Raw genomic sequence first — 15,921 nt, forward strand, 5'->3', positions numbered from 1 at the left:
ACCCAACTGTGGGCCATCTAATTGCTTCTCCTTAATCCTCTCCGGAAGAGTAGATTGCAGGGTGATGTTGGCTAATTGGCCCACCACTAACTCAATTCCTGCTTTAGTCATATCGTCAGCTAACTCCCTGGATATCTTCCTGGCACTATACAACTTTCCTGGTCCCTTCCAGCTTAAGGCATCTAAAACCACATTGGCTTTCCTAGGGTGATAGAGGATCTCACAATCATAATCCTTTAGCAACTCTAACCAACATCTTTGCCTCATGTTCAGATCCTTGTAGGTGAAGAAGAATTTTAAACTCTTGTGGTCAGTGTATATTTCACACTTCTCACCATATAAGTAGTGCCACCACACCTTCCGTGCAAAAAAACATTGCTGGAAGTTCTAAATCATGTTTGGGGTACCTCTGCTCATAATCCCTTAGCTAACGTGATGCATAGCCAATCACTTTCCCTGTCTGCATAAGGACACAACCTAGGCCCTGCCTCGAGGTGTCACAATAAACCACAAACTTGTTCTGATCTGTATGAAGACTAAGAACTGGAGCAGTGATCAAACTCTTCTTCAGTTTTTAGTATTTGTCTTCACACTTGTCTGGCCATATGAAACTTTGATTCTTGCGTGTCAACTCTGTCTGTGATGACGCAATCTTGGAAAATGCCTCCACAAAGCGTCTATAATAACCTGCCAATCCCAAGAAACTTCTGATCTCTGAAGTGTTCTTCAGTCTTTGCCAATCTCTGACGACTTCAATCTTCGCTTGATCCACCATAATTCCATCCTTACTGACTATGTGACCTATGAAAGTCACCTGTGGCAACAAGAACTCGCAATACTTGAATTTTACATACAACTTGTGTTCTCTCGACCTCTGTAGTACCAATCTGAGGTGATGTTCATGTTCTGTCTCTGACTGAGAGTATCTCAGTATATCATCGATAAAGATGATCACAAACCAATCCAGGTAATCTTTGAACACCATGTTCATTAGAACCATAAATGTTGTTGGGGCATTAGTCAGTCCAAATGACATCACCAAAAACTCATAATGTCCATAATTGGTGTGAAAAGTTGTCTTCGGTATGTCCTCCTCCCTGATTCTCAGCTGGTGATAACTAGATCGAAGATCTATCTTGGAGTCCTACCCTGCAATTGATCAAACAGATCATCATTCCTTACCAGAGGATATCTGTTCTTGATAGTCAACTTGTTCAGTTCTCTATAATTGATACACATCCTTAGAGAACCATCTTTCTTCTTCACGAAGAGAACTGGTGCGCCCCAAGGCAAGAAACTGGGCCTGATAAAACCCAAGTCTAGTAATTCTAGTAGTTTAACCTTTAGTTCCTTCAGCTCTGCTGGAGCCATCTTATATGGTGCCCTAGACACTGGCTCTATCCCTAGTGCCAATTCAATCACAAACTCTATCTCCCTATGTGAAGGTAATCTTGGCAGATCCTTTGGAGATACATCAAAAAACTCACAGAATAATCGGGTCTGTCCTGGTCCCACCAGCATGACCTGAGTGGTATCCACCATGCTAGCTAAGAACCCTATGCATCCCCCCTGCAATAGGTCTCTAGCTCTAAGTACAGATATGATAGGTCTTAGGAAACTAATATAGGATCTTTATTTATTTTAATGTAGATATATAATATTAAACAAATTAATATGAGATAACCTAAAACATGTTTCTAAAATTGAATTCAAAGAGATATAATGATAAGAATATTTACATTATACGCAGTGGAATGAATGATTCATTACTTCAGTTTCTCTAACCCTTGTATCCTTTCTGTCGCAGAATATTACCAAGATTCTGAACCAATCTTCAATTTTCTTCAGAGCCTTCCAAAGTATCCTTGTAATCACCTAGACTAGAGTGGGTAATTCTCAAAACATGAGATAGATACAGAGAGAAGAAGAGAAAAGAACAATAAGGCTTAGAAAAGGACTAATGTTTAGAGAGAATCTAAAATCTATAAGAAAACCAGTGTCTGTCATCTTTTGACTTGACTTATCTTTTCAAATCTCACTTAACATTCATTTATAGGCTCAATTAGGTCATTTATTTAATTAAAAATCAATAAAATAATAGCCAATTAACAGCCTTAGGTCGAAATTATCATGGGCAATAGGACCGTGAAATTTCCCATTTGATTATAAGCCCATTAGACTTAAAATCAATGCCTGTATTATTTTCTATTGATTTGATTAATTAAATAATTATTTAAATCTTATATAATTTGAAACTTGATTTAAACTTATTTCTTAATTTAGATACCAATTTATCATAATTAATAAATATGACCTAATTTCTCTTTACTTTTCAAAATTACATAACTCTGTGAAACTATCCAAAATTGACATGGTCAACTTTGATAATTCTAATTGATAATTAAATCAATTAATTGAGACTATCTAGATGATTTTATCCAAGGTACAGTGGGGACCATGGGCCTATGAAATTAAGCTCCAATAAGTTATCATAAATCTAACAAATAAATTTACTAACTTATTAATTCCTCGTAACTCCACTAAAGACTCTGAATTGCACTCTTGAATTCGTAGAACGCTCCATAACAAATATAGATACGCTATTAATTATCCATAGTTACAACCATAATTATCACTCAATCCTCTATAGACGGTCTACAATGAGATGGGACTAAAATGTCGTTTTACCCCTCATTCTATTTTATCCTTAAAACACTTAGTTCCTTGTAAATGATATTTCAGTAAACTAATATTAATTACTGAAATGAGATCTCTATCATTTAACACCTTGAACCAAACTAAATGGAAACCATCATTTCACTTCTTCATCAAAAGCTATAGATGTTCATATCTATGATTAACACTCCCACTCAATTATACTACCGAGTTCCCAAGATGTAAGTATGGGCTAGTCCGTAGGGTAAGATGGTAATGAGCAAGTCAAAGAACTTAAATAATACAATCAGTTAGAATAGTAACCACTCAAAATTGAGATTGAATTGACCTATGGTGAAATATATGATATCAATAAAAAAGATAATATCGGTATGTTTACTTATCCTATCTACTGTCAATATCGGTCCAGTCCGATGTAACAAATACATCTTATCTTATCTACGTTGCAAATGTTCTGAAAATAACATAACACTACAATGTGTAAGTAAATCATATCGTAGATTGGAAAGTCAGTGTAAATCTTGTACACTGACTAATCTTAGGACTAACTTATTTTGAACATATAATCATATTTATATTCCACTATGATTACGTCACTATAAATACGATTAGCTATATTCTCGGGATTTAATCGAAGTTTATATTAAATAAATAATCATGAAAATAAAACATGAGAGAAAAGTGATTGACCAAGTCAAAAAATCATTTCTATTCTTTTATTGATAAGAAATGAGATACAAAGAACTTGAGTTTTAATTAGGGCATAAAACCCTAACAAACTCCCACTTGCACTATATGAAACTAATGCCTTAATTCTACTAATCCCATTTCTTTGATATGCTTATCAAATGTAGCTTCTGGTGGTGCCTTCATAAACGGATCTGTAAGATTATCTTTAGTTACAATCTTCATAACCTTCACATCTCCCCTGACCACATATTCTCGAATAATGTGATACTTTCTTTCTATATGCTTACTCCTCTTGTGACTACATGGTTCTTTCGAGTTGGCTATCGCTTCTGTATTGTCACAAAACAACACAAGCAGTTTATCCATTGCTAGAATAACACCAAGTTCTAAATAGAACTTCTTTAGCCAGACTATTTCCTTAGATGCTTCTGACACGGCTATGTACTCAGCCTCCATGGTGGAATATGAGATTGTAGACTGCTTTACGCTTCTCCATATCACAGCTCCACCCCCAAGAGTAAACACCATTCCAGAAGTAGACTTCCTGTCATCGACATCAAACTGAAAATTTGAATCGATGTAGCCTACAGGGTTCAGAACACCACCCTTGTAGAGTCATATAATCCCTAGTCTGCCTTAAATACTTCAGGATATGCTTAACTGCTATCCAATGTTCCAGTCCTGGATTTGACTGATATCTGCTCACTTCGCCCACTGCATAGTAGATATTTGGTCTAGTACACAACATGGCACACATCAGACTTCCAACTGCAAATGCATAAGGAACTTTTCACTTTGCATCTTCCTCTTCAGGAGTCTGGGGAGACTGCTTCTTTGAAAGATGAATTCCATGGCGAGACGGGAAACGTCATTTCTTGGAATTTTTCATTGAGAAAGGTTCAAGCACTTTATCTATGTACGCTGCTTAAGATAGAGTTAAGCGTCTGTTCTTTCTATCCCTGATGATCTGCATACCTAGAACAGAACTTGCTTCACCCAAATCCTTCATGTGGAATTTGAGTACATGGACTCCATTTCCTGTTTCATGGCTTCGAGACATAGTTCCTTTTCAAGGATAGCCATTGCTTATTTAAAAGACAACGAATCATCATCACTAGTATTACCAACATCCATATTTGTTTCACCATCCAAACCATAGCAAACTGGGTTCCTAGAAACCCTCCCACTATGACGAGGCTCCGTGACTGTTTGCTTAGGAATAATTTTGTTGTCTTCATTTAAATTGACTTGCGTCGGTTGGACATGAATAGTGGGAATTTTATCATTAACTTGCGTTGATGACTATGGAACATTGGTTGGAGTCAATTCTTTAACCAGCTCCTCTAAAACTACTTTGCTGCGTGGTTTGAAGTTTTGGACATAGTAATTTTCCAGAAAAGTAGCATTCATACAAGTAAAAGCTTTCTTTTCTGAATGATTATAGAAAAGTCCACCCCGAGTACCTTGAGGAGAGCCAACAAACATGAAAACATCAGTTCGTGCTTCTAGCTTTCCTTCCTTTTTACTCAGGACTTGGGCGGAACAACCCCAGATTCTATAATGGCGTAAACCAGGTTCACATCCATTCCAGCGTTCTAAAGGTGTTTTCGGGATTGATTTCGATGGCATGACATTGAGAATGTCGTTCGCGGTTTCTATTGCATGTCCCCAGAATGAAGTTGGTAAAGTTGAGTAACAAAGCATGCATCGAACTATTTCCAATAAAGTTCTGAACCAGCGTTCCGCTACACCATTTTGTTGCGGAGTACCTGGGGAAGTAAGTTGTGTTAAAATCCCAAGTTGAGTTAAATGATCTTGGAACTGAATATCCAAATATTCTCCACCCCTATCAGATCGCAAGATATTTAACATTTTACCTAATTGGTTCTGAGCCATTGCTAGGAATTCCTAAGACTTTGAAAATGTTTCTGATTTCCTATGCATTATGTAAAGACATGAGTATCTAGAGTAATCGTCAATGAAAGTGATGAAATACTCAAAAACACTCCTGGCTTGTACATTCAAAGGTCCACAAACATTTGAATGCACAAGTCCAAGTGGTTCTTTGGCCCTATCACCCTTTGCAGAGAATGGACGCTTTGTCAGTTTGCCTTCTAGAGAAGATTCACAGACAGGTAATTCACCTAAGGTGAGTTCCCTGAAAGGCCGGTCCTTTGTAAGTCTTTGAATCCTATCATAGCCAATGTGACCTAGTCTCAAGTGCCATAAATACGTCATATTTTCATCATTGGTCTATTGACATTTATTGGTCCTAGATTTAGCTACTTTGAATGAATCTTTGTTAAGTACGAGAGGGTCGTTAGCTTGCAGAATATAAAGCCTGTTTTCCAAACATGCAATACACAATTGTGATCCATTGAAGGAAATAGATATATTAGAACTTGTGAAAGTTATTTGAAATTAAATTTCTACTAAAATTTGGAATAAAAATTACATCGTTCAAAATTAAGTATTTATTCTGAACTTCAGATGAGCTCTTCCTCTAGCTTGGACTGCAACAAACGCTCCATTCCCAACTCTAAGCTTTAAGTCGCCTTCATCCACTTCCTCCCACGATTCAAGAAGTTGTAAAGAGTTGCAAACATGGTTTGTAGATCCAGAATCAATATTCCAAACTGATTTATCATTCTCTAAAACACATGTTTCCAAGATAAATGAACTATAATCATTACCTTTGTTTTTTACTGCTAGAAACTTGGGGCAATCTCGTTTCCAATGCCCCTTCTCTTTGCAGTGAAAACACTTATCTTTTCCTTTCTTTTTTTTCTTGGTCTTCCCCTTAGGCGTCTGTGAACTTGGTTTGGCACTCGTCTTTGCAGCCTTTTCAGGCTTTGGGTTGTTGTTTTGTCCACCTTTCCTCTTGTTTCCAGCTTTCGAAGATGAAGCTAGGTTAGCTTTAGTCTTAGCTAGTTCAGCAGTAGCAACAGTAGTCTTATTTTCTCCTCCTTTACTAGGTCCGCCCATGATAGGCTCAAAAATCTGAAGCTCGTTCAAGAGCTGCATCAGACCATAGTTGAGTTGATCACGAACGTGCAGACACGGTGCCATCCGAGAATTTATGGTGCCATCACGAACGTGCGGAGATGGTGCTATCCAAGCATTTATGGTGCCATCAAGAGCATTGATGGTGCCATCACGAACGTGCAGACATGATGCTCGTTCTGGGGATTCCTCAATCATGGCAAATTTAGAGTTGTCACCAATAAACTCTATGTTGATATTCTACTTCCAATTAGGGAAGTTTTCTCCAGTGAGTTTCTCCATCGAAAGTTGAGAAAGGATGGGAGTAGACACAGCCATTACTTAACTTAAAACTACAAATTATCACTAAAATAGAAATCAATCACTTTCGCTCAATAAAACTTATATTCACTCTAAACTTAAAGAAATAACAAAACATATACAAAAAATATGTACGATATGAGAAAAAAATACCAAAAACAATCACATCTCTATTTCTTTAGGGTTTTAACTAATCTATGATATCCTTGTCCCGGTTGGCGAGAGTCAAAAATACCACTAGGTAAATAAAGTTGTAAACTTATTTAATAATGGACACCATTATTAACAACCTACTATTTGATCAAAATAAGAAAGCATAATCTCTTATTTTATGAGCTAGACCCACGGTTTTGATAATCAATAGATTTAGTCCTAGTAGTCACCGTAGTAGGGGTGAGTCTAGTAGAATTTGACCTATAATTATATAACTTTCGAGATTTAACCTTGTCAAAATAACCAATGAACACCTTCCATAGGGGGACGAATAAAAACATCTCGAGTCCCCATAAAGCTATTGACTTTGTTAAACCAACGGTGGAGATCGAATGTAATTCTTAAAATAAGCTCATTATGAAATTAAAAATAGTAATTTTATTATTTTTGAAAATTAATGACTGGTTCTCCAAAATATTGTAAGATTAAATTTTTAAAACCAAAGTCCTATAATTTCCTATTAATTCTAAAGTGTCACATTGAAACAAATTCAATTAATTTAGAACTAATTTGTTGCTAATAAATACTTAAGTTTAACTAATATAATAAACCTATACGATTAAGTCCAACTCAAGTAAATAGGCCTTAACAATTGGGCTTGTATGGAGGAGGGTTGGGTCCAGTATGTCGTTCCCACTACAAAGACCCCCAAAGATCCATACAAGGTCCAAAAGACAGGAATTTAAACCTTCGTTTTATTAATTGATTAGGCCCACTATAGTCATGCAAAGAAAATGGGTCTTCACAAGTGGAACCACCCACAAGAGAGGAATTTAAACTTTACATTTTCTAATGGGCCCAAATAAAACCTATCATTTTATGAATATTTTCTTTGGCAAAATCCATATATCTAACAAACATATGTGCCACTATAAGCATCTAAGCCCAATTGCAAAAATGCCACATATAGTACAAACAAACATGTTATAATTGGATGGGCCTAATCATGTTACTATATGAGCAATTCTATGAATTTATGCAAAAATACCACAATTAATTTCTAGAATTTATCAAAAAAATTCAAATTAATTAAATTTTTACAAAAAAATAAGTCAATTTAAATGAATTTTATTAACCATTAGCAATAGTTAATTTAAATTTTATTTATCAACAATCAACTTAGTTTTAGGTTAATTTGAAAAACAAAATATATTAATTTAATTTAAATAGGATTTATCAACAATTAAGCAAAGTTAATTTAGATCCCATTTATTAAAAAAATATTTTATTAATTGGTTGAAAAAAATGATATTTTTCAAAATTTAACCAATCTTAAATTTTAAAATCAATATCTTAACTGTTTATAAAAAATATCTTGTGTTGTCACAACAATAATCAAATATTTAATAGTAAAGTAATAGTCGAGCGTGGTTACAACCTCTCTCTCTCTCTCCATGGCGAGAAGGAAGAAGACTGTGCAGAAGCTTGCTAGAGTGATTGATTCGGAGCTCCCTTCTTCCAATACTCCGATTGTAGAGGAAGAAAGAACGGAAGTGGAGGCAGAAGTGCCTGAGGAGACGTTTTATCCATTGCTTCTGGATCTTGAGCCTCAAGATGACACTGATGAGAAAGTTCGGTCCGCCTCCTGGGCAGCTCAAGTAGAAGGACCATCTTTCCAAGACTCGGCCAAAGAAAATTGGTCTAAGTTTAAGGAGTCCATTCCTAATTTTGGATATACGAAACTCCATTTTCAGGACCCGATCCAACGAGATGGTAAACTGGTGGCTCAATTAGATATTGATGAGATAGCAGTGGAGGCGTCTTAGTGGAAATCTGCTCTGGTTTGCATGGTTATTGGGGCCAATCCGCCACTGGCTGTTTTTGAAGGATTTCTCAAGAGAATTTGGGGTAATCTTGGAATTGATCGTGTGGCCCGGATGAATTCTGGATTCACAATGGTTCAATTTAGAGATGAGGCAACTAGGGATATGGTGCTTGAATCTGGAGTGATTCACTTTGACAAGAAGCCAGTAATTCTTAGACCTTGGTCTTCAGATGTTGAAACTATAAGGTCCGTCAAATCTGTCCCTGTTTGGATTCGTTTACCAGGTCTTGGGCTGCAATATTGGGATGTTAATTGTTTGAGTGCTCTAGTTAGCACGATTGGCACTCCTATTATGGTAGATAAGGTCACAAAAGCAAGGACTATGATTAAATTTGCTAGAATCTTAGTTGATATGGAGATTGCAGAACATCTTCCTATGCATATCCACTATCTAAATGAGAGAGGTTAGATTATGGAGCCAGCCATTGAGTATGAGTGGCTCCCCACTAAGTGTTCTAACTGTAAGAAATTGGGTCATTTTTCTACTGTCTGTAAGCATTCTCCAACTGTTATAAAGAAGAATTCAAAGCCTTCAAACCAGGCTAATCCAGTTACTACGACAGCAAGTGAAACTACTGCTGATATTCCAATTAGCAGCCACCAGAACAAACAAGAACCTATTGGGGTTACTAAGCAGGATGGAATTCAATCAGATCCTAGTGGATCTAAATGGGTTACCCCTTGAAAGGCTGAAATGAAGAAGTCTGTTGATAAACCACAACCTGAAATGCATAGGAACTCGTTCAGTATTTTATAGGCAAACCAGCAACAAGCAGCTGATATTACCCTTCCCATTGATCTAAATGGACAACAACAACACTTTGAGCTGGAATGTTAGGGGTTTAAATAGTAAGAATAAACAGCAAGTAATTCTTGATGTTTGCGGGAATAATAAAGTTGGTATTGGAGCTTTGATTGAAACAAAATTAAAAGGGGATAGAATAAGGGATCTTATGAATTCATCATTTGTTGGTTGGAAGTTTTATAGTAGCTCTGTGGTGGAGGGGTGTATTTTACTCATTTGGAAAGCCCATATGATGAAGATAGAAGTTATTCAGGAAACTTCTCAGTTGCTTCATTGCAGAGTTTCTCTAGTTGGTGTGAACTTGACTTATTTCCTATCAGTTGTCTATGGCTCGAATCAACTGGAGACAAGAAAAAGTTTATGGTCTAACTTAGCTAATGTTCAGAGACCGGTTACCCCTTGGCTCATTATGGGAGATTTTAATGCAGTCTTTTATGTTGATGATCGTCTTGGTGGAAGATCTATTTCTGTTAAAGAGATGGAGGATGCTCGCCATTGGTTGGCTTTGGGAGAGGCTACAGAAATGAAGACTTTGGGCCCTAAATACACTTGGACCAATAAACAAGACGGAGGAGCTCGGATATATTCCAAAATGGATAGAGTGTTCTCTAATGATAGCTGGTTTGATAGCTTCCCTTTACCTGTATCATATGTTCAATGGGATGTGATTTATGATCATTGCTATTTGTTGATTAAACAAGGGGATTTCCATAGTAGGGGAGTGAAGCCATTTCAGTTTTTCAACATGTGGGCTGTTCATGAAAATTCAAGGAAGTTGTTCTTCATAATTGGTCTCTTCCTTTTAAGGGGCAGGGGTTATTTCGTCTTGTTGGTAAACTCACTCGACTTAAGCATATTCTCAAAAAGTTTAATTAGAGAACTATGGGCGATGTTGCTTGTAATTACGAGGAGAGCAAATCTAAATACCAGCTGGCCAAAAATGAGTTTTGTTCTGATCCTCTAAATGCTGATTAATTGTCAAAAGAAAAGGAGGCGCAGCAAGTTTTCTTCAGGCATGAAAAGATTTATTCTAGTTATATTCGCCAAAAAAGCAAGATAACTTGGTGATGAAAATTCAGCGTATTTTCATGCTAGTTTGAAAAAGAGGCAGCTATCCAATCACATTATTTCTTATGTTGATGCTAATGAGTGTTTTGTGGAAGATTATGCTAAGGTTGTAGATTATTATTTTCACCACTTTAAGAATCATTTGGGCAATGCTAGCAGAGCTTCGGGTCAGATTGATTCTAAGTGTATTAGTAATGGCCCTGTGTTGAGTTTGGATGACCAGCTGCATCTAATAAAACCTTTTACTTACCATGAAGTTCGTTCAGCCATGTTTAGTATAAATTCAGTCAAAATTCCTGGCCTGGATGGTTATGGAGCGGGATTCTTCAAAGTGCTTTGGAAAGATATTGGCAAGGAAATTTCTGTGGCTATTTTAGATTTCTTCATCTCTGGCAAAATTCCTTCGGCTCTCAATGACACTATCCTCTCACTCATCCCGAAAGTAGACCAGCCATCAAACGCTACTGAATACAGATCTATAGCTTGCTGCAACACTTTTTACAAATGCTTTGTAACCGTATGGCAGTGGATCTCCCTTCTCTGATTAATCTAAATCAGGGAGCATTTATCATACAAAGATCCTTGGCTTACAATGTTCTCATTTTACAAGATCTGATTAAAGAATATAATAGGAAGAACAACTCGCCTCGTTGTGCTATGAAGTTAGATTTAAGCAAGGCTTATGATACTATAGATTGGGATTTCTTGGAAAATTTACTTAATATGTTTTGTTTCCCGAGTTGTTTTATAGATTGGGATTTGAGCAAGGCTTGAGGGGATCATCTTATTCTCTGGTTTTGAATGGTAGGATTCAAGGGAATTTTAAAGGTGGGAAGGGGCTTCGGCAGGGAGACCCCATATCCCCTTTATTATTTATCATAGTGATGGAGTATCTCACTCGCATTTTGATTAAGGCTTCAAAGGACAATCATTTCAGGTTTCATCCGATGTGCAAGTCTTTGAATCTTATTAATCTCTGTTTTGTTGACGATCTCATTATATTTTGCAAAGGATCTGTTTCTTCTGTTCAGGTTCTTAGTGAGGCTTTTGCTGAGTTTGGTAAGTCCTCGGGCTTAATGATTAATTACTCAAAATCTCACATATACTTTGGAGGTGTTTCTGCAGAGATTAAATCGAGAATTATGGTTTGTTCAAAGCTTGTTGAGGGCTATTTTCCTCTGAAGTATCTTGGGGTTCCCCTTCGACCAACCAAATGGAAATCAGCAGATTGTGATGTTATTTTTAAAAAGATTCAGTTGCGTCTCAATGTTTGGTCCAGTCGCCATCTTTCTTATGCGGGTAGAGTCCAGCTTGTTCATTCGGTTCTAATGGGTATTCAAACTTATTGGATGAGCATATTCATGCTTCCTCAGAGTGTTGTGAAGGACATTGATAAATTTTTCTGTCAATTTCTTTGGGGTGAGAGTGCTTCCCATAGTAAATTTCACTTCACTTCTTGGGAGCAAGTTTGTCGGCCTAAGCCTTTTGGGGGTTTAGGATTTCGGGAGGGGGCTATTTGGAATAAGCTGAAACTTGCTAAGTATATTTGGGCAATTGAAGCTAAACAAGACTCGCTTTGGGTCAAGTGGGTTAACTGTGTATATCTGAAGGAGGTAGAATTTGGAGTTATAGACCTAAGGCTGATTTCAGCTGGTACTAGAGGAAAATGATGACCTTCTGTCAGTCCATCTCGAAATCTGACTTGCAGGCTGGAGTGATCAAAGGAAAGTTTCACCTGGGATCCTTTTATAATCAGCGCCTGAGGAATGAGAATGTTGGTTATGCTAAACCAGTTTGGTGTAAGCTTTCAGTGCCTAAGCATAGTTTTATTCTGTGGCAGGCTGTTAATCATCACTTGCTAACTCGAGACTTACTGGTTGCTCATCACATACCAGTAGTTAATGTTCACTGTCCAATTTGTGACCTTGCTGAGGAGAGCCATGGTCATCTTTTCTTTGACTGCATCTTCTCTAGAAAGGTATTACAGCTGATTTTAGGTTGGCTAGGAGGGGTTTCTTGGCCTGGAAATTATGAGAACTTGATTGCTTGGCTGTCTAAATGGAAGTCAGACTGGATTCTTCATATAGTGGCTGCTTCTCTTGCTGCTTGTACCTATTATATCTGGTATAATAGAAATACTTACTGTTTTAATGATAGTTGTTTCACTGTCTATAAAATAGATAATCTGATTAGGCAAGCTCTCAAAGCTAGAATCCTTAATGTAAATTCTAGGCACCTATCTACTAGAGAAAGGCAAATGTTTGAATTTGTAAAATCTTTGTAAGTTCTGAGGGTTGTCTCTTGCTCCCTTTTGTATGACTCAGTTTGGTTGATCAATGAATTTTCTTTTTGATCAAAAAAAATAATAATCAAATATTTTAACCATTTAAAAAAATTAAAATATTAATAGTTATAACAACCCTAAAATATCTTAAAATAGTTAAACAAATTCAAATATCCATAAAAATATCTAAGTAACTAATTTCAAATAATTTAAATAGTAAAAACTATAGAATACACAGATATTCATATTTTCAAAAAAAGATTTAATAAAAAATATCAAGTATTTAAAATAAAATATCTTAAATATCTGATATGTTAATTCTAATATTTCAATATTTTAAAAGATTTAAAATTAAGTTGTAAGTCTATTTTTAAATTTGAAGTTGAATCTTTGTTGAAAATATCTAATTATTTAAATCTTAACCAACAAAAATATCTTATTTTAAAAAAAAATTAAATGCAAAAACAAATATGATATTTTTTTCTGTGATTATAAATAATCAAATTTCACAATTTTTATTTTCATTAATTTTCTTAAAAAAAATATCGGTGACGGGCACTGTTCACCCTGGCCGAGTTGCGTGCACGGAGAAGCTTCTGGCTGCTGAAGGACACACGCGGGTGGCTGGATGATGCGCGCATGGGCGCGCGCGCAACTAGCGGGTCGCACGCAAGCACGGGCGCAGGGAGGGGATCGCGTGCAAGCGCACGGGGAGGGGTGACGCGCGGTGGTGCGCACGCGCAGGAGGGTGGTGTGCGCGGATGTGCGCACGCATGGGCAGCCAGAACAAAATTTTCCGGAAATTTTTTTTGTGAAACTTTTCAAACCAAAAACGTTTTCTAATTAATTTTTAGCATGTTTTCACAAAATAAAACATATATAAAAGCTAATGGCATAGAAAACACAACAAAATAACCTAAAAATTGCTAATAATCACATAAAATCAATATGCTTCATAAAAACATGAAAATCCATCCAATTATTCAAACACATCAAATAATTCAATTTTTAACATGTTCATGTATGAAAATAAAGATTACCAAAGGCTCTAAGCCAGTTGTTGGAAAACTTATACAAGATCTTTATTTATTTTCATGTAGATCTAATATTAAAGAAATTAATATGAGATAACCTAGAACATATTTCTAAAATTGAATTCAAAGAGAAATAATGATAAGGATACTTACATTATACGCAGCAGATTGAATGAGTCATTCCTTCAGTTTCTCTAACATTTGTATTCTTTCTGTCGCAGAGTATTACCAAGAAACTGAACCGATCTTCAATTTTCTTCAGAGCCTTCCAAAGTATCCTTGGAATCACCTAGACTAGAGTGGGAAATTCTCAACACATGAGATAGATACAAAGAGAAGAAGAGAAAAAAACAGTAAGGCTTAGAAAATGACTTATGCTTAGAGAGGATCTAAACCCTATCAGAAAATTAGTGTCTATCATCTTGTGACTTGACTTATCGTTTCAATTCTCTCTTAACATTTTTTTACGGACTCAATTAGGTAATTTATTTAATTAAAAAATAAATAATATAATAGCCAATTAACATTCCTAGGTCGAAATTATCATGGGATTTAGACCCGTGAAATTTCCCATTTGATTATAAGCCCATTGGACTTAAAATCAAGGCTTGTATTATTTTCTATCGATTTAATTAATTGAATAATTATTTAAATCATTTATCAAATTAATTATTTATAATTTGAACCTTCATTTAAACTTATTTATTAATTTAGATACCAATTTATCTTAATTAATAAATCTACCCTAATTTCTCTTTCTTCTCAAAATTACATAACTTTGTGAAACTATCCAAAATTGACCTGGTCAACTTTGATAATTCTAATTGATAATTAAATCAATTAATTGAGACTATCTAGATGATTTTATCCAAGGTAGAGTGGGGACCATGGGCCTATGAAATCAATCTCCAATAAGTTATCATAAATCTAACAATAAATTTACTAACTTATTAATTCCTCGTGACTCCACTAAAGATTCGGAATTGCACTCTTGAATTTATAAAACGCTCTATAACAAATATAGATACGCTATTAACTATCCATTATTACAACCATAATTGTCACTTAATCCTCTGTAGACGTTCTACAATAAGATGGGACTAAAATGCCATTTTACCCCTCATTGTATTTTATCCTTAAAACACATAGTTCCTTGTAAATGATATTTCTGTAAACTAATATTAATTAAAGAAATGAGATCTCTATCATTTAGGACCTCGAAGCAAACTAAAAGGAAACCATCATTTCACTTCTTCATCAAAAGTTATAGATGTTCATATCTATGATTAACACTCCCACTCAATTATTCTACCGAGTTCCCAAGATGTAAGTATGGGCTAGTCTGTAGGGTAAACTGGTAACGAACAAGTCAAAGAACTCAAATAATACAATTTATTAGAATACTAACCACTCAAAATTGAGATTTAATTGACCTATGGTCAACTATATGATATGACTAGAATAGATAATAACGGTATGTTTACTTATATTATCAACTGTCAATATCGGTCATGACCGATGTAACAAATACATCCGATCTTATCTACTTTGCTAATGTTCTAGAAAGAATATAACAGTACAATATGTAAATAGATCATATCGTAGATTGGCAAGTTAGTGTAAATCCTGTGCACTGACTAATCTTAGGACTAACTTATTTTGGACATATACTCATATTTATATTCCACTATGATTATGCCACTATGAATACGATTAGCTATATACTCGGGATTTAATAGAAGTTTATATTTAACAAATAATCATGAAAATAAAACATGTGAGCAAAGTGATTGACCAAGTCAAAAATTAATTCCTATTCTTTTATTGATAATAAATGAGATTACAAATAAATTGGGTTTTAATTAGGGCATAAAACCCTAACAATAGGTATACGGGCTCCATGCACAGTGCCAAGAAAAACAAAGGGGTCCTCACCTCAGTCTCAAAGTTTACCATCTTCTTCTTGCAATCTATTGTTGCCCAGTACTTCTCTAGCCAATCCATAACCAAAATTATATCAAAG

At 35.6% G+C, this 15,921-nt stretch overlaps 3 protein-coding genes across 3 annotated transcripts; all 3 read left to right on the forward strand.

Moving 5' to 3' along the window:
• Nucleotides 1-9,510: 9,510 nt before the first annotated feature.
• LOC133825135 (uncharacterized) lies at nucleotides 9,511-11,124 on the forward strand. Its single transcript, XM_062258122.1, has 2 exons — nucleotides 9,511-10,303; nucleotides 10,592-11,124. Exons 1-2 carry the CDS (start codon nucleotides 9,511-9,513, stop codon nucleotides 11,122-11,124), a joined length of 1,326 nt encoding a protein of 441 aa, XP_062114106.1.
• Nucleotides 11,125-11,464: 340 nt separating this feature from the next.
• Nucleotides 11,465-12,250, forward strand: LOC133825137 (uncharacterized). Its single transcript, XM_062258123.1, has one exon. It carries the CDS (start codon nucleotides 11,465-11,467, stop codon nucleotides 12,248-12,250), a length of 786 nt encoding a protein of 261 aa, XP_062114107.1.
• LOC133825138 (uncharacterized) lies at nucleotides 12,250-12,864 on the forward strand. The gene has a single exon (XM_062258124.1). The coding sequence runs from the start codon at nucleotides 12,250-12,252 to the stop codon at nucleotides 12,862-12,864; it is 615 nt and encodes a 204-aa protein (XP_062114108.1).
• The last annotated feature ends 3,057 nt before the right edge of the window (nucleotides 12,865-15,921 follow it).

The sequence above is a fragment of the Humulus lupulus genome, chromosome 3 (genome assembly GCF_963169125.1).
Source record: "Humulus lupulus chromosome 3, drHumLupu1.1, whole genome shotgun sequence".
Taxonomy (NCBI): domain Eukaryota; kingdom Viridiplantae; phylum Streptophyta; class Magnoliopsida; order Rosales; family Cannabaceae; genus Humulus; species Humulus lupulus.

Excerpts from the sequence above, each read along its gene's own strand:
- LOC133825137 (XM_062258123.1), top strand. The coding sequence starts at position 11,465 with ATGGAGTATCTCACTCGCATTTTGATTAAGGCTTCAAAGGACAATCAT.
- LOC133825135 (XM_062258122.1), top strand. The coding sequence starts at position 9,511 with ATGGACAACAACAACACTTTGAGCTGGAATGTTAGGGGTTTAAATAGT. Across the intron at positions 10,304-10,591 it reads GAAGTTGTTCTTCATAATTG|CGTATTTTCATGCTAGTTTG; the intron begins GTCTCTTCCTTT and ends ATGAAAATTCAG.
- LOC133825138 (XM_062258124.1), top strand. The coding sequence starts at position 12,250 with ATGACCTTCTGTCAGTCCATCTCGAAATCTGACTTGCAGGCTGGAGTG.